This window comes from Serinus canaria, chromosome 1, assembly GCF_022539315.1.
Source record: "Serinus canaria isolate serCan28SL12 chromosome 1, serCan2020, whole genome shotgun sequence".
In the NCBI taxonomy this organism is placed as follows: Eukaryota; Metazoa; Chordata; class Aves; order Passeriformes; family Fringillidae; genus Serinus; species Serinus canaria.
The window spans coordinates 36,260,412-36,279,455 of NC_066313.1; the positions used below are offsets into that span (position 1 = coordinate 36,260,412).

General features: G+C 38.2%; 1 protein-coding gene across 1 annotated transcript in view; it reads right to left on the reverse strand.

Moving 5' to 3' along the window:
• Nucleotides 1-19,044, reverse strand: part of SLC36A4 (solute carrier family 36 member 4) — an 87,649-nt gene that overhangs the window by 57,601 nt on the left and 11,004 nt on the right. Inside the window, 4 exon segments of the mRNA XM_009102748.4 lie at nucleotides 7,838-7,936; nucleotides 8,614-8,841; nucleotides 17,339-17,423; nucleotides 18,618-18,713. Coding sequence (XP_009100996.3) covers nucleotides 7,838-7,936; nucleotides 8,614-8,841; nucleotides 17,339-17,423; nucleotides 18,618-18,713 — 508 coding nt within the window.

Here is a 19,044-nt window from a genome sequence, read left to right on the forward strand (position 1 = left end):
CACAGAACAAAGTATACACATATTGCAAGGTCCTGCATGGGGCTGTGCAAATTTTATTACTGCAGAAGTGAAAAAATAAATTACACTGGTTTCCACTGAGGATTAATGAGTATGACAGGAAAAAAAATGGGATTAAGGACCTACAAAATTTTATAACTCTAAATACAGAAATTTCTCTGCCCTGGGATAAGGAGCCTTGAAAATACAGACATATACACTCCTGGATCAACAGCTAAAAAACAACAGGACCCCAAAACACAAAGTGTTTTGCATGTCACATCCTACATTTTACAAGGCCATCATTGAAAGAAATAACCATCCAATTCTGAAAAGAAACCGCAATCAATCCAAACAGAAGGAAGACACTGACGATTTTACTTTCCTTAGAACAGTTCCATACAATTCAGCTTGCCCTGAGAGCAGCCCACCTTGGCAGCTGCACTACTCATCACCTTTCCCATTACACACTCACACAGCTCAAGAACAACACAAGGCAAAGAATACACCAAGTTAAGCTGAGGAACACACACCACATCACTTCCTGCTATAATCTTCTCACTCCAAATACCTTCACCATTGTAACATTTTCCCTTTCCACCTCTCTCATTTCTTTTAGGATGCTTTCTTCTGCTGCTCCTGAGAAATCAGTATAATTTTTCAACCACAATGTTTATTAGGGAGCCATTACTGATGCCTGCAGGAGTGTTCAGCAGTACATTATTAGGGCTCTCAACTCTGGGAGAACATGTATTAATAAAAAATTTTAGGTTTAGGAAAGGTATTCTTCAGTGAACATTCAAGAACATTACTGAGTTAAAAAATCCTTTGACAAAATGATAGGTTTATTAATACCTAGTATTTGCAGCCATATAATAACATTTTTTTCCAGCTGCTGTCTCCATCATCCTTTATTCAATAAATGTAAATTCATGATTTACAACAGATTTAACTTAAAAAAAATAAACATTTTGGCAAAATATTTAAGAGGCAAACTAGAACTTAAACTTTATTTATTGTTACATATAGACACAAGCATGTGCATACACTGCAATGCTACTTTCATCAATGAAAAGCCTGCACAGAGCCTATTATAGATGGTAAAGTTAGGATGCTGCTGATTGAATGACAGACATGAAAGTCTAAAACCAAGGATGTAAGTACTTACTCTAGCTAGGTGCTCTCTCCAGGAAATGTTACCAACACTTCTGCATCTTCAGGGTTATTTTTCTCACATAACGGAGACTTACATTTAAATACTACTTGGAGAATTCCATACACTGCAGGTAAGTGCTCACTCAGAACATAACAGAAAGGAAATCTTATCCAACTGTCACAACTAAGTTTAAAAAAGCTGCAGTTTAGAGGACTTACAGAATGGTGGGCCAGGGGAACAAAAAATCTGGCTCCAAAAAAGCAAAATAATTTGGATAAGTATTCCTGCCTGAAATTATTTAACTATGCTTCTTAATTATACATAACATCAGCATAAGTAGTATGGGCATCCCTCTGCCTCTGCTGCATGTATAATTAAGGTAGACACATCTTCCATCTAAGACAGGGTTACATCTAAAAGGAAAATTAGCTTCTGTACCTCACTGAAACTATTTCTCAGATCCCAAAACACACCTGCCATAAGCTGGCAAGGCAGAGCACGACAACTTGGCACTCTGACACTTGCTCTTTGCCCCCTTCTTCAAAATCACCAACCACACAATGATTAGGAAAAGTTTCAGGCAAGTAAGCAGTCAACTTAAAATGCCTTTTTTCTGCAATTATGTAAATGATGTGTATCTTAGGTTTTCTGTAGAAAAAGAAACATTTGAATGCTGCAAGCATGTGTGTGGGATGCTGCCTGAAAGAATGTTATCCTGGGGGCCTTCTGTTTGTGTTATTAAGAATTGCTGTTAAAATAAGAAGTAATAAAAGTACAATATGTAAAAAAAAAAAAACGGTTCTCCAGGGTGAAAGCAAGTTTCTCCATTCTTAGGAAGTGCAGATTACTGGTAAGGAATATTTAACTTGCTAAAGAGATAATATCAAGTTGTCTGATACTTTATCAACATTTATCTGAATTGAGCAGATGTGTATTTTTAACAGTTTCTGATAGAAAGATGTTGTATCTGCTGTATCTAACAACACTCTCTGTTTCCAACACATTATGTGCTCATCCCTGTTTCCTGATTTGCCACAGTAGCTACAACACACTCGCTGACAAAACATCTGAAATGCACATTTACCATGTACATTTAGTAGTAGGTCATGTCCACAGTCATCAAACCCAGTCCAAATACAAAAACATCCTCAGAGAATTCTCACCTTTCACATTTTGAGGATACAAGCCTTTGCATCATCAAAAAGAACACCAATGGAATTGATATACCTTGGTCCAAAGAGCTGATGCTGCAAGTAGATTTAGATGATGTCAGGTTACCTGTTTAATGTCTGCTTCTGATAAATACAGTCTGGTGTTAAGGACAAGGGAAGCATGCCCCTGGGTTTCTTTTTTCTTTTTTTCTTTCTTTTTTTTTTTTTTTTAAGGATAATACTAATCTGTCAAAAGAGTTTTTGACAATGAGAGGCTTTTATCTCAAAGCCACAGGCCTAACAAGCTCATCTGCATTACTTTCCAAATCCAAATAATGACATTTTAAAATGATAATCCACTTAGTTTTCTCTTTTTAAATCTCCTGGAATTGGTTAGCTGCTGCCTAATGTGATTCCAGAGCCTGTCTTCTGGAATACAAATACCACCCTATCTTCGGCTGCAAAGCTGTGATATCCAGGTTCAAAAGCAGTTTGAATAGACATCTTCAAGTAATAGGCCAAAATATAAGTAGTCTTATTTTCCAAACCTGAAATTAATGTTGGAAAGTAATGTTTTTCTCTTCACTAAGCTAATCTGTCTGCAGCACTCAACAGGAGGGAAAAAAATCATACTCAATTGTAAAAACTGCAGTTAATTTAGCATATTTGTATGTAATAGAATAGGAAAATTATATTTCTTGTTTAAATATTATGATTCTATTGCATCCTTCTCCCTCCTGAAGCTTATTATAAAATATCACTTTCACATTTGGATTTGTTTTTTTATATCTAGAACAAGAAACCCAAACAGACTTTTGACGCGAAATATTCATTAAGTGTAACCGCTATTACATAAACACAACATTATGCAAAGCTGTTACCTGCACATGGCAATGCTGCAGACAGAGCCAAGCCTGAAGGTGTTGGCTTACACCCTTCTAAAAAGGGCATTCAAGACTCTTAATTTCATTTTGGACAAACTTAGTCTGAAGTTACTTTTAATTCAGTAACAAAATCTCACAGTAATTTTAAAATCGGGTCTACTCACCTCTGGAATATGAAAGAGGCACTCTAACATGGTTCTTACAAAATAATGTTACACATTCTGTGAAAGACAACTTCACTCTACTACATCACCCACAGCTCCTGTATTCAAGGAGTAGCACAGGTAATCTCTTCTGTTCTGTGGCCTGAACACCAGCCCCCTGATTTGCCAGGCAGCATCATTGGGCACAGGGAACCCACAGCCAGAGAGAACCAAACTACAGAAGGAAAGCAGCAGCTGCCAAATCTCCCAGCCAGTACACAGCCCTGTATTCAAAAAGGTTCACTGAGGGCTAAAGATACATTTTCTCCACTTTGAAATCAACATTCTGTCCCTGAGGCAAAATCTTCACTTGAAGGCTTAAACAAAAGCAAATATCTTATATGGTATTTAGTTGCATCCACTTAGGAGAACTGCATTTCTGTTGCCACTGCTGTTCCTCAAACTGAACTGATGTCACCAGCCAGTGGGATTTTCACAAAGTCACCCTGACTATGTTAAAGTCTAAATTTACAAGTGATGAAATCCCAAAGCAACTCTCAATACTATGAATGGTAACCCGGAGCTCAGTACTGAGCTCTCAGCTGCTGTTTGCTACCTCGGGGTCACTGGGAACCCTTGCTGCCAACTTCTCCTGCTCCCACACAGTAATGATCCCTACCCAGCTGTCAGGACAGCCACCATTTGCAGCAGCAACCTTAGACCAGTCTGGAGTAACCCCATTTTTACAGACATCTCTAAGTGGCAGCAACTAAATGAACAGCACAAGCAACTGACTGCAGCACTTCTTAATCCTGTTACAAGCATCACTCAGAGCGTAGCATGAATTAACATTAATCAGCTCTTCAACAGCACTAACCTTATTCCTGCTACAGCAATTGTAGCAACAAAAACCCAACTTGCCTAGACTTTAGCAAATTGCCAAAATTGCTCAAACCTGCCATCAAGTAAGAGCCGAGATGGATCTCACAGGCAGATATGAACAGCTCAATTCATCACATTAATATAATCAATTCATCATATTAATTGTTTTGATTTTAATGAAATATATCTCAAAATAGTTTTATAATACTGGCTAGTTTAAACTAGCTCTTAGTACCACTCAAGTGTTACTTTCTAGACACTACCTTGGTTTCTTTGAGATCCCATATTTCAATTATAAATAGTCTGTGTTTAAGTTTTTACAGACTCAAGGCAGTAAAACTGAGGTTCTTCAAGTATCTTTATTTAGGGATCGACTATAGCCAAAGCAACAATATTCCAAAATCCATACTGCTAATTTTCTTACAACACTATGACAGCTAATCAGTCCCAAGCTAATGATAGATTTTAACCAAAACCCATGTTCACACACTTATCATCTGTGAGGCAAACGTGGTCTCTCAAGATCAAGAGGAAAATTCTAGTAGGAATCTGCTGAATCATTGCAGCTCTCTGAAACATGTTCCATTTAGTTAACAGGTCCTCTGTTTTACTAGGGTCACTAATTTCTATTAGTTACTAGTGAACTATAGTCATGTTTTAAGTAATGACAAGTGCTAAACCAAAGGAAAAAAAAACAGTAAGATAAATGTATTTCGGAACAATGGGATGAAAAAACCCCAAACAAATACACTGAGGGCAGTTTTCCTGTCTTGTCAGGTTCTGGTTAAGATGACTGCACCAGCCCAAAACCTCAGAATTTCATTGTCTCTTTTCATAACACCCAGTAATCTGGCAGATCTCAAGATGAGAAATGGCATAACACACATTCAAGGAAAAGGAAAAATGAGACCTCATAACTGTTATGCCAACTTATTGTATAAAATTAAGCAATCAAAATCAACTTTTCTGAGAATTAAGACCTTAAGGCTTCTGTTTATAATAATATTCAGACAGCTTCACAGTAATATTAGATATTTGCAAGACATTCCAGAACAGAACCTAAAATCAAGTCTCTAAAAACAAGACCAAGATTACTCAAATCCATTTTAAGTGCCTGCAGTCAGACAGAGTAGACTAAGGAGCCAATCTAATTAAATGGAGTTTTTTTTTTCCTTACCAAAACAACTCAAACACACGGATATAGGAATGACAGTAAGACAGGAGGTAACAAAGTTAACACACACCAGCTACAGAACAGATTTATGATGGTAACTGAATCAGCTGTAATAACTAGTTATCAACTAAATCATTCACCAAGAATTACATTAAATACTAATTATGTAAAGAGGAAATGTCTTGTCTTGCTTTACTTCACTTACCTTTTTTTTATTTCATGCTTCAACAACTTTCTTAAATATATGAAATAATTTTTTCTTTAGATTCTTCTCTATAGTGCATGCAAATGCAGCATAAGCATGCACAGCAAACATTCTGCGTGCCCAAAATATCCCTGAGAGGCAGGGACATCTTAATATCATTAGGCATATAAGGAACAGACATTAAGCTATAGATTTTCACTTTCACTTCAGTTTGTAAAGGTAGCCATGTTATATTAATGGTTTGTGTAATGCAAGCACACACACAAAGTGTACTAAACTGTAATAAACATAAACATTTAATTAGTTTGTAAATACTAATAACAAGGTGAAAACTCAACCATGCTTTCCATCTACTTTGAAGAGGGAGTAAATTATGACCAAGTAAAAAAAAGAGACAACCTATGCAGAAATACATGCAATACATACATAGCACTAATATCTAATAATATAAAGTAGTATTTTTACATTTTAAAGATACAAATAGAATAAAGCCTACATCATTAGGCTCTTGAATAAAAGAAAAAAATTTGGAGTTCTTAAAGATGTCCTTAGTAACAACCAGGGAGTCAAACAAGCAAATGCTCTGGGCAGTTCTTTAAGAGGTTTACATCAGAAGTCCATGCTGCTACTACTGATGTAAATTTAAGGAGCTGTCTAATTTGGGTTCTAATGTGCCAGAAAATAATTACAATAAAGCAATTCCCTACCTATAATTCAATAAACTACTGCTACCAAATGATAAGCCTTCACCACCTTCCCGAGGCTTACAGAGCTCTCATTTGGGATTCCCTGGCTACAAATACCTGTGTGCTATGCAGTACATGAGCAAACCTGATAAAACTGGGACGTGCACCAGATCTACTGTGCATGACACACACAGCAAGTGTAGCCTGTCCCAGGCAGACTATATAACCAAAAAGTTACAAGCTTAGTGTAGCCCAGTCTGATTCTCTGAGCCTGGGAAGGCTTTTTTGCCCAAGACCTGCAGGCATCAAATAATCTCAGACAAACAGCTGATTTCTCATAATGAAAATTCCAGATGACAAAGCGAAAGAAGTTCAGATACACTCAGATATATGGTAGCTAAACCTCTGAATAAATCAGTTTACAAGCGAGAAACAGTGGAAAATAGATTGAAAACATACTTTTGTAACAAAAGGTAAAAGGATTTCCTACTCAGCTCTTCTGCCACTGATAAAACAGCAGCAAGGTAAAATCATCTGGTTTAAGTCAGAGTTGACAAATCCAAAAAAGAAAACAGACTTGAAAATCTTCTATGTTGTATAAGTGACAGACAATCATTTCAGATTAACTGCATGCTGCTTTGGAGTTGTTTTAGTTTGGGTTTGTTCAGGGTTTTTGGGGGATGGGGTGGGGACAGAAGGAGAGGTTGGTTGTTTTTTTTCATTTTAAGCATACACTTTAGGCATAACACTTGCTTAAGTATGTATATATATAACAAATAAAGTATATACAGAAATTTCCCCAATAATTTATGATCTACCATTCCCAGAAGCCACTTTAGCTACCTTTTAAAATATATCATGTGGAACCAAAGTGGTTAACTAGCGAAAGGAAAGCTAATGTCTTTGCAAATAATTTGATGGATGAAAGTATGGGTGTTAACATCCTTGAAATGGGTCTTAATGTCTCTACTGGCTTTGGGCAGCAGGTTCATTACAGAGCTCTGACAGCTTGGCTCCTGAAACAACCAAGTGGGCCTGCACAAGCCTGAACTTCTGAACTTTGGGGTAAAATAGTAGGTTCAAGGGGGGAATATGTGGTAGGCACTTCAGGATGGCTGTACCTTCCAAGCACCTCAGCAAAAAGGAAAGGAAGAGGGCAACATGCAGCAGGGAGTTTAGGATAAAAGGAGGCTGCACCCTCTGAAACCTCAAGAGAGAAAACCTTGCAGGTGTGTGCCCCAGAGGACTCTCTCCCTTTATTTAAATAAAGATGCCGGACTCCTCTGTCTCCTTTTTGGACATAAACCTCAGGTGTTTGTGGATTTTCCTGACACTATTTGGGACTAAAGGCATTTTTGCAATTTGAGGCAGGGTTAAGCAATCAAGCCATGGGGATGTGCCCACAACTTTCACCTTATTTGACCAGACAAATTAATCCTTTTCATACCAACACAGGAGATTAGTGCTTCACAAAACCAAAAAAATAACAACAGGAGAAAAACTGCCTATATCCCCAGCACAAAAGCAGTGATTTTGAAGAGTCAGTGAAAAGCGCTTACCACACCGATTCCTTCGAAAGCAAATACTGCAGTCCCAAAAAACAGTGGGTATTTCTTCCAGCCAACCACAGGCGGCAGTTTGCGAGGATCTGCTAGATCCTGAAGAAAACAAAGCAAAACAGTGCATTAGCTCTTTCTACAGTTTTGATTGGTGCATTATGGTATACAAAAGAAAACTCAGTACATGTTGACAGTGGTGTATATGTTGCTATCTAGAATCCCTGGTTTTCCTCCCAAACCTAGTCCTCTAGACACATTTATAGCCACCTTCCCACACAGAAACTTGAAGATATATTTATTCTAGGTTCTATCACTGTCACTAGAAATGTTCACATTTGAAGTATCACATTGGTGTTTATAAGGGAGCATCAATTAAAACAGAAGGGAAAGTGCACATCTCAAGTCTTATCTTCTGCAAAATCTGCTTTCATACTGCACAGATATTCTCCATAACCAAAAGGAACACTAAAAGAACATCTCTTTAATACAAGCCAAAGTTCTGCAGAACGATAAATTACTCTTACCCATTTTTTTTCATAATTTCTCCTGCCTCCTCGCCCAGTCTATACCTCTCATTGCCTTTCTCTCCATGCTCCACTTCCCACTCAACAAAATACATGTTTTCATTATCTTAAATTAAGATGCCTCAAATATGAGATAAGGCTGCCTTTCAGAAACTTTCAGTCAGTATTTATTTATCAGAAACCAACTGCCACATTCAACAAACATAACCTGCCACACCAAAAAAAACAGATAATAAACTTTTTCATACTCACTCTAACAATATACTGGTAAATAATCACCAGGCTGACAGCCATAGACAGATTGGCAAGCAATGAAAGCAAGGACAGGCTCTTAAGGTCACGAATGAAGACCAGGAGGACCAGGAATGGCAGGAAGCACAGCATGTATATTCGTAAATCAGTATTCCTTTTCTCAGAGGAGCTGCTGGTGGCACTAACGTTCATGGGAGCAATCTTACTTTCCAAGAATCCTTCATGGACCTTTATTAAAACAAACAAACAAAACCAACATGTTAACCAGTGGTATCAGTGAGTATATAGTCACACTGCTGTTTTCCTACAGGGAAATTTGTCTCTCTGCTACACCTGGTGAGTGACAGGAACTTTGAGATCCCTGTACATGTACTCAGTGCAGAGGAGAAGACAAGGCACTTCCAGCAAGTGTTTCATACTTAAGGCAAGTGATGAAATGAGGGCTTGAAAGCATCATTATCCCACACTGACTGAAGAGGAAATTCACACATGCTGTTTAGATCAGAGTCCTTTCAGAAATGGAGACTTTGGTAAACTGGAAGCAAGCCAGACAGACCTGGGCCTAAATCTAAGGAGTTTGAATTTTCCTAGGGAGAGTTAGTGAGTTAGATAATAATATGCTATTGCATCTGAGTTCAGTGCCTAACAACCTTATGCCTTCACCATGCACATCATAGCAGCATACATACAAAATAATGTTAGAATATGAACATGCCTGTCTTTCCTTTAAATCAAATGAATTTTTTCACTCTTCACTTTTTTATTAATGAACATTAACTCAACTTTAAAAACCATGACAGAATTGAGAGTCTTGTATCTAATAAACTGATACAAATTAATGCCTATAAATCAAAAGTAGCACACAATGTGAAAGTGCATTAGGGTTTTTTGCACATAACATCACAATAGCTGCATGTAGTGCAAACCAGAAGATTGAGTTTGGAACTATTTATCACTCTCACTGCTTCTTTTGGGAAAAAGTCAGTGTGGCTGCTACTGCCAAAAATTTGTTTTGTGGAAATTTACACAGCCATCTGTGCTGTGCACACAACAATCAAAACATCCAGAGCTGCTGGTTATTCTGCTTGCTGCAAAACAAGAACAGTTCAATTTGTTTTAGATCTCATCATGCCGTTTCCCTTAGGTATCCTTTCCTTCTCTACCATTGTATTCACCATCTTACAAATTAGCCAGTGACTGTACTTAATCTGCTCATACTGCATAAAGTCTTTGGCTTGATGGCTAGAAAAACATACCCAGACAGTGGGAAAAAAAATCCTTATAGCACAGAGACAAACAAAAATGCTAAACTAAAATATAACTGAAATAACTTGCTTGATTTCCATTGTTTCAAACAATCCACAAATTCAGAAAGAGAGAATTAACTTAAAACTATTCTTTCTGTAACCAAAAGCACTGTACTTTTTTTTCTCCAGAATGAAAAAGGAAAAGCTAAATAATACAATTCTGCAACTGCATGTTTGCCAGAAATCTCACTTTATATGAAAACATCACCTGTCATTATGGAAACACTAATAGTTTCTACCTTGCAAGAATCTGAAGTGTCACTTGCAAGACATTTAACATCTGGTAGTTTTCATTAAGATAGCATTTTTAGAAAGCTACAAAGAAGTTCTGATTACATTTAGAATTGAATTCACACAGCTACAATAACTTGACTTTGCCAAGCAGTAAGTCAAACACTTAACCAAATTACTTCCCTAATGCCACATGAAGCAAAGCTCTCTGTGGAAGCTTCCTGCTTTCCCACCAAACTTAAAACAGAAATGCCAAACAAGCACTTTAGGCCTTTCACTTTAACAGGTCTTGGGTGTTTACCTGCCTGCATGCACTTGCAGGTAGCCAAAGCAGCTCTGCACACAAGGACAGGTAAAAGAGCTTCTAAGAATCACAAAGTGATTTGAGCACATAAACTCTCTGCTACAATAAATATTTAGCCCAGCATGTCTTCAATTTATACAAATATCTGTAGCCTGATGAGCTATTAGAAAAAATAAATAAAACATTAATTCCTTAAAAAACCAAACCAAACAAAAAACTAGCAGGGAAGATACAGTTCAGGTTCTAAAATACATTTTTATAATACCACAGTATAAACCAGCTTCTACTCAAATTTCAATAATTTCAAGCATTCAAACACTTCAGTCTTCTCTTCAAGACAGAGGCATTCCCTTAGTACACATAAACCCCATTAGAAAGTGCCTGAAGTCAGAAATATTTTTTTTCCTATTACCACCACAAATTACATTCAACTGGAGTTTACTGGCTAATACAGCTGAAAAATGCAGTATTCAATACTCTATAAAATTATATTCAAATTTTGGCCTACTGTGATCAGCTGCCCTGATGATGGGTGTGGTAAAATCACATCTCCACACTGTGTTAGGTGTGGTCATACATAATAGCCTTTGTAATTATCTGCCTTTTACTTTCACAAGAGTACAGAGGGAAGCACAGAGAAAGAACATACTAGAGCTACACACAAACTCTCCACAACCTTCATCAGGTGAATGGATACAGATGCACAATCAGCAAAACACAGCTGACTAAAATTCTCAGACGGTGCCTCCCTGGCCCTACTTTCCCACCTCCCATTTGCATCTTTCAGAAGGAGTTATATTCCTGCAATAAATCACAACACTACAACCTGCTTTACAATACAGGAAGCATGGTAAGCCTTCTCCCTACATTGTTCTCTGCTCCAGAATTCTCTGGAGAAGGAATTGGAGGCCAAACAGAACCTCAAAAACTTCATGATTTGCAGGAGCCTGTAGCACGTCCCATTCCTTGAAATCAGTTTAAAGAAAGAAGTCAGGACACCAAAGACATTTTAGCTGGAAGAGGAAAAAAAAATATAATGATGAAATCATGAAATTCTTAACCTGCTCAGTACAGATTACTATTCTGCATTAACTAGATTTGCAGTCACAGCTGTCTTTAGCCTGAGATACGAACGGCACCTACTTGTATGGTTTTTTAAAATTTTCTCTTGTCATCCCATGTGACCTCACCAAGTACAGAACTTGACTTTATTTTCTAGACAAACCCTTTGCAGTCCTGGCTGCTCCTAAGTCCTCCAAAAGCCGCTTCTCCAAGTTGAGAAAGCCGAGTTTCTGCAGCCCTCACAGGACAAGCACCTCAGCCCCAATCATTTCAGCAGGGTCTCCTAAATTCACTTCAGTCTGCCAATGGCATTCCAGTACTGAGGATATCAAAACTCAGCAGGTATGGTCTAACAAATGGGTAGTAAAGGATGACAACTACTTCTCTCCATCTACCAGCAATTCTTCTGTTCATACAACCCAGGATGCTGCTGCTTTCAGCGGACATTGCAGGCTCTTGATCATGACCACTACTCTGAATCTGATGACACAAACAGCTTTATTTCCCCCCTGCAGCTAGTTGTCCATTCATCCATCCGTCCATCCCATAACAACTTTTCTTGGATACAAGGATATTGTCAGAGACACCATGGAAAAACTTGCTAAATTCAAAGTGGCATCTAGCGCTTTCTCATCATGTACAAATTCAGACTCATGGACACAGTTATACTGACAAAAATGCACAGGAGGACACAGTTTATTCCCTTTTGTGGCCATATATACCTTTAAATAAACTTTGTATCAAGAGAGCAGCTTTAGCACCACCAGTCAGAGCAGTACCACTTCCAGGCTTAGGCAAGACCAGAGAAAATATCCTGCAAAGGTGGATTTTGAGATGTGGCAAAAATGGGATCCTATACATTAACTCAGAAGAGGCACACCAGATAAGATCCAGCAAGGTTTAATCCTGTGGGAGAACTAAACAAACAGGCACAAATTACTGACAGGCAGAAAGAAGCTGTTTGGAAAGTAAAATGCAAAAGTTGTAGAAAGTAAGGATCACTACCCTCTCTATTCAAATGAAACAATAGCTGTGGGAGATCTGACAGCAGAGTAGTAAAATAAAACTGTAATGAAGATGAGATTATACTGACTTTTACAGGCATCATCACAACTTTGAAAATGTTTTCCTAAATTTTTCTTTGAAAAATTGATAAGACAACACTTAAAACTGTTCCAAAAGTACCAAAATACAAAACAGCAGGAAGAATTATGGATTTTTAAACTTTTTCATATGCTGTTTAGTTCCATGCAAATCTACTGATGATTGTGTTAAGATGGACTATGATGCACTATCTAACCCAGTCTCCTAAACATTAGGATTAATATCACCTCAGATTCCTATTCTGGACAATAATCACTTTCAATCCTCTGCTGCTCTCTGCTAGTGCACTGCTGCATATGGCAGCCATGCTGAGCCAAGAACCACCACTCCATGTAATTGTCTTTGTCCTGATCAAAGCAACGTGATCTGGTGCCAAACATTTTCCCAAAACACATGAGGAAATATCATTATGGTTTTAGAAAGGAAGCACATAAACACTGAAGTCACTAAGAAAAGTGATGCCCCCACAAAAAAGATTTCATCAGGAGTTACTTCAGTTACTCAAGCATTAATTTACCACACTGGTGTAATGTCTGAAAAGTTTTTTTCACTCATTTTCACAACCCAAGCATAGCATTCAGCTGAATACAAGAAGATCAAACATTGTGCAAATCTAGATATCAAGTTTCTTCTCCACTCAGAAAACTAATGCCCAATTAGAGGCTGCAAAAAATTCAGTTCAACCAATGAAACACTTCCTTCTTACAGAAACTATCTGAGAAGCAAGAAATAATTCCATGTCCTTAGTCTCTTCAACTGAGACCACTGTTTCCTTGCCTGTATCCACACTCTTTCTGTCATGCAATTTTATGGACTTTTCAACACCTAGTGAACTCAAAACAGCAGTCCTTGAACTCACTGGGTCCTCCCAATTTCTTCCTTACTTAGCTCAGAGCAACAGCCAGTTCAACACACAAGGCCAGATCTGGAACAAAATCAGTATATTATCAGAGAAATAAAGATTATATTATAACCCTGTAATTTTGCTTGAACAGGCCAAATAAATGTTTCACAGCTCATTTACTTCTGGCACTTCCCTGAAACTTAATACTGTACTTTGCAGCATTTTGAACACATCCAGTTTTATGACTAAGCACAATTCCCAAAGTTTTGTGAGGCTTTTCCCTAAAAAATTGAAAAAAAAAAAAATCAGAATTCCATTACATAATATGCTACTGATGGGTCATCTTCAGGGTGCTTAAGATCTAAAAAAATGCTCACAAAAAGCTGAACTTCTCAGCTTTATCAGCAAACAATGAAAGAGGACACTTTTGCAGAGAACTCAGCAAATATTCATGAGAAAACTGATAAATTCTCCCTCACTAAAAAAGGTGGTCAGGCATTGAAAGTTGTTCAGGAAAGTCTTGGAATCACCACCCTTTTAAGTGTTTAAGAAATGTGTGGATGTGGCAGTTGGGAACACAGTTTATTGATGAACATGGCAGTATTGGTTGATCTTAATAAAAATCTTTGCAAAATCAACCTTCACAATTCCATGACTCTTTGAAATGTCAGGACTCTTGACACAGCGTCTTCTGCTGTCCAAGCAGGAAATGCAAAACATCTATGGCATGAAAGGAGACCGTGTTTTTTTGAGCATAGGTTCTTTTTTTCTATCCCTGTGTGTTCCTTCCCTAGCCTTGCTGCAGTCAGCCCTCAAGATTTTTGTTCCAGCTTCACTGTTCTTCTCCAGTCTGAAACACTTTCACTCATCAGCCTCTTATTACATCCTGACAGAGTTAACCAGAACTTTTGTCACCACTCTAAGGTTCTTGGTACTCTTCTTTGGTACTCCTGGAAAATATTTTTCCTTAGGAAAAGCTTGATTTGCTATTCAATATAACTGAAAATAGGATCTTGCATCACAGTGTCTGGGAAATGCTAATGCAATGCACAAAAATGTCAGTGTAAGTTTCCACCAGTTTCAATGGGCTTCATTTGCACACAGCAACGTGCAAATATGATCAGCAAAGTACAGATTATAATGAAGATGTATTGGTCAAGGTGTGCTATCAGTAATATTTTTACTATCTTTTTCCTTAATCTCAGTTATCTCCTTCCTGCCCCCCTTTCCCATCCTTTCACTACCCCAAATCATTAGAGTCAGGCTGTACCAATTTTTGTTCTTTGGTGCCCTCTACGGGACTGATTTCTGCAACAAAAAGTTGCCAGGAAGAAACAAACCAGAGTTCTCCCTCACAGAAGAGCAAGCACAGGGCAGTCCAAAACAAGTACATTTGGAAGTGGCACTTCTGAATTGCCAATGACTTTAATCCACCCATCCATAAGGTCCACGTTGCAGGTCTCTGCAGCTACTGCTTGTACCTTCCTGTAAGAGCTTTCAATGTTTCCTCAAGAAAACAAAAACTTTCCTGAAAAACATTTTAGGGTTTTTTTTTCCCCAGTCTACAAAAGCCAAGGTCAGTAAGTGTTCAGTCTCTCTTTTGCCTAAGGCCACAGCATATACATAACCAGCTGATTAGGTAAGTACTTGTTAAGAAGGGCTTTAATTTAAACTTGCATTACAAGGCATGCAATAAAGATCTCATTTCAGAAGGCCAGCAAAATGACATCAGATAGTATTTTTAGCTTTAGAGACAGATTCTGAAGGTAAGAGTGTAGTTTTAAAGGCTGGTATTTTTTTTCCCCTCACAACACACAAATTACAGAGTACCCAGCTTCCAAATACATAAATTTTCCTAATTCTGAGAGATCTTCATCCACAGAACTTGAAACACTTCTTAAACACTATATAAATACTCATCCACAAGGGGATGAAAAACCCAAACTATCTTCCATGTGCTAACTGCCAATGGGGACACCCTTCTTCCCAACTAAATTAAGGCAAGCTATGCCAAGACACCTGTTGCCTCCTTATAGGTAGAGTAAGAATCCATATGGACAATTAATGCTCAGCAACCTACCACACCTTGTTCCCCACTTCATTACTCACAGGAGCACACACAGAATCAGAGAGACACAGAAAATTTTGGGTTGGAAAAGACCCCCAAGATCACTGAGTCGAACTTTAATCATGACCTTGTCAATGACACCATGGCACCGTGTGACTCATCCAGTTGCTTCTTCAACACCTCCAGGATTTCACCACCTCCCCACACAGTCTGTTCCAATGCTTAACAAACCTTCCCATGAAGAAATTCTACCTGATGTCCAGCCTGAACCTTCCCTGGCACAACTTCAGACTATGTCCTTTCATCCTGTCACTGTCCGCCTGAGAGAAAACAACAACCCCCACCTGGCTACAGCCTCCTGTCAGGCAGTTGCAGTGAGTGATGAGGTCATTCCTGAGCCTTCTTCTCTCCATGTTTAACACCCCCAGTTCCCTCAGTCACTCCTCATGACTTACTCTCTAGTCTCTCCCCCAGCTTTGCTGCCCTTGCCTGGACTCACTCCAGCATCTCAATGTCTTTCTTGAAGTGAGGGGCCCAGACCTGGACACAGAACTCGAGGTGCTGCCTCACAAGTGCTTGTATGGATAGAGGCTCAATGAGATTCAGACGCATTAGGCTTCATATAACTGACTAACCACAGTCCCCTGAGCAGAAAACACAGCAGAGCACACTGGGAGTGTCCTGGAACTGTAAAAAGATGAGAGAGCACCACAAGCTCAACATGCCTGTGTTTGAGCATCCATCCTGTGCTGGCTGACCCTCCATGGACCACGTGCTCAGCCACACAAACTGCTGACTGCAACTGCCAAGCGTGCCCCGAGGAAGGACCAACACCCACCAGGATCCCATCAAGAGAATCCCCTATGAGAAAGAGCTTGGAAGGACTGGAGAGCAAGAGACAAAGAAGGTAAGAAAGCAGAGGCAGTGTCACAAAAGAGCCAGGCATGGTTTTATTTGCTTTTGTCAGTGATGGATGCAGTAGGGAAGAAAAGGAGTAGTTAGGTTTTATTGAAAGGTTTGGGGTTGCTTGCAGTGTATAAAGGTGTTTGCGGTGGTGGGGATCCATTTGCAATGTTTAGCTGACTTCAGCAACTTCAAGCATAAAATTTGAAAGAAAAAGATGTGACCAAATGCAATGCATTCACAGAAGAGCAAAAATAATTTTAAGATTATATCATGTCTCCCCTTTATTAGATAGAAGGGAGACAGGATAAAAATATTCAAAAATATAAAAGGTGTCCACAAATAGAAAAGAATAAATTACTTATAGCTAGAACATGAAAAAAAGAACTTACAATATCAGTAAGAAATCTGAAGCTTCTGTAAAGAAGCAGCTGTCTAACAGATAAAGAAAGCATTGGAACTGACTACTGAGGAAGCTGTAGAAATGTCAATGTCAGGCATTTTTGGGAACAAAAATCAGGATTCATTTAGATACAGTGGATTCTGTGAATAGAAGGGACTAAACAAGAACCCAAAAAAAAAAAAAATTCTAGTTATGTGAAAAGGAGAAAATATGCCCAGGAGTTTGGAGAGAAAAAAGGATGTCAGCAGAAAGCCTAGCAAAAAAAAAAAAAAAAGCTGGGACAACTGGCTCCTACACCATTTTAGGCCTTATTTTCCATCATTTTCACAATTAATTTTTAAACTCAACAAACAAGTCAGAAGGAAATATACCCTTTCACAAGAGCTGAATTTAGTTCACCTTGCCCACTGCCCCTTTTAACCAAGAGCTTTATAGGAAATAAAAGTGAGGGAAAATGAATCTAAACCCATAACTGCTTTCATAAGGCAGCATTACTCACTTGTTTCACATTTTCTGCCAAGAACACAACATAAACGCCACAAAATCCCAGCTGTGTTATCACCAGGAAAAAGTCCACAATATACCTGAGGAAGAAAAAACAAACACACATTATACTTAACAGTATATTATCCCATTGCTACCTAATATGCAATTACTGCTCCTTTTTAGAGTAGTCAAAATGCTAGACTCAAATGCCACATTAATCTCACAAGCAGTGCAGTGCAGGTTCCTCCTCTGTCAAAACAAGGAGGTGGTTATTGAAAGAACACTGTGGCTCAGACTGTTTTTGAAAAAAGTGACACACAATGGTGACCTGAAGACAGACTGCAATGAAACTCTGCTAGAGTCAAGCACAGAGCAGACATCTTTCCCAGAGAATTGATTTGCTGCAGCACAGGTCTCTAGAGACCCCAGTGCCCATTTGAGACTTGTAACTCTTTGGTGTAATAGAAAATTATATATCAGAGTATTAAAAAATCTATCAGAATTATATATCATTATAGATCAGAACAAACCAATTTTCCAGTTGAGGTCTACTTCATGCCTATGAAGTCATCACAACATATCTTAAAACACTAGCTCACTAGCAAGATGCTGCATCCTTGAAAGTAACAGGAATATTAAAAGTTCTTCCACAAGTGAGGTAAAAACCATTTTAAATTAATGCTGAGCAACGTGTCTGTTTCAGATTCACAACTGCACTGCCGTGCAGTCCTACCATAAACTCTACAAACAGCAACAGATGGCAAAGAAAAAATAACGTGTTTTTTCGTAAAAGAGGGATAAAATATTTAACAGACACAACAAGCGATTTATATCTTCATGTCATTATTGCAAAAACAGTAAATATTTCTCCGTTATTTGTATGTTGTATTTAAACAGGAACCAAATAATTGTTTTGCTACCTCTCAGAATACATAAAATAATTAACACTTGCAGTGTCAACCTGCAATGCAGAGAAATGTTGGGAAAAGAGAATGAAAACTTAAACTACTTTACTGCATTAGACAACACAGAATGCATTTCTGGTTATAACACATCTCTTCTTATATTACTAAACAGAATTCATTTTCTTCAGAGCTCTTGTAGAACTGAAAATTGATATACCTAATGAAGTCAGACATCCTCCCATCTCACCATTACCAGCTGGCAGGAGGAAATAACAAACACTGCATAAGAGCATTTTTAAGGAAGGTAAAATCTTAGTAAAATAGAAATCTCCTAATCATTCCAAGTGCAGCCATTAACTTTTTCATTAAATTCTAGTTCAAACTTACCGGCCCCAAGAAGCTCGTTTCTGAAGAGCAGTCAGGGGCCCCACTTCCATGGCACAGCTGACTGTATCACTATATCCCAGGGAGGACTTCTTCATCCTGAAATCAAAAAGTGAAAAAAAACCAGAGTTACCAGAAACTATGATGACTCAGAACCCTACTTTGAAAATACTGTTGGTCTTCCATGATTATACCATCCTGTCACCTGTGGCAACACTCTGCTGCTGAATTTAAGAGGTATGGTTTGGGCTTCTTTACCCCAGGAAGGGCTATTTAGCACTGGGCAAGCACGTGAAACACAGTGTTGCTTCCCCCCTTTTCATCAGTATTAAATGAGTTTCTTACAAAACACGGAGGTTTTGGAGTAGTTTTTTGATAAACTACTCCAAAATCATATTCTTATTATGTGACCTTAAGAAATTAATCTCAA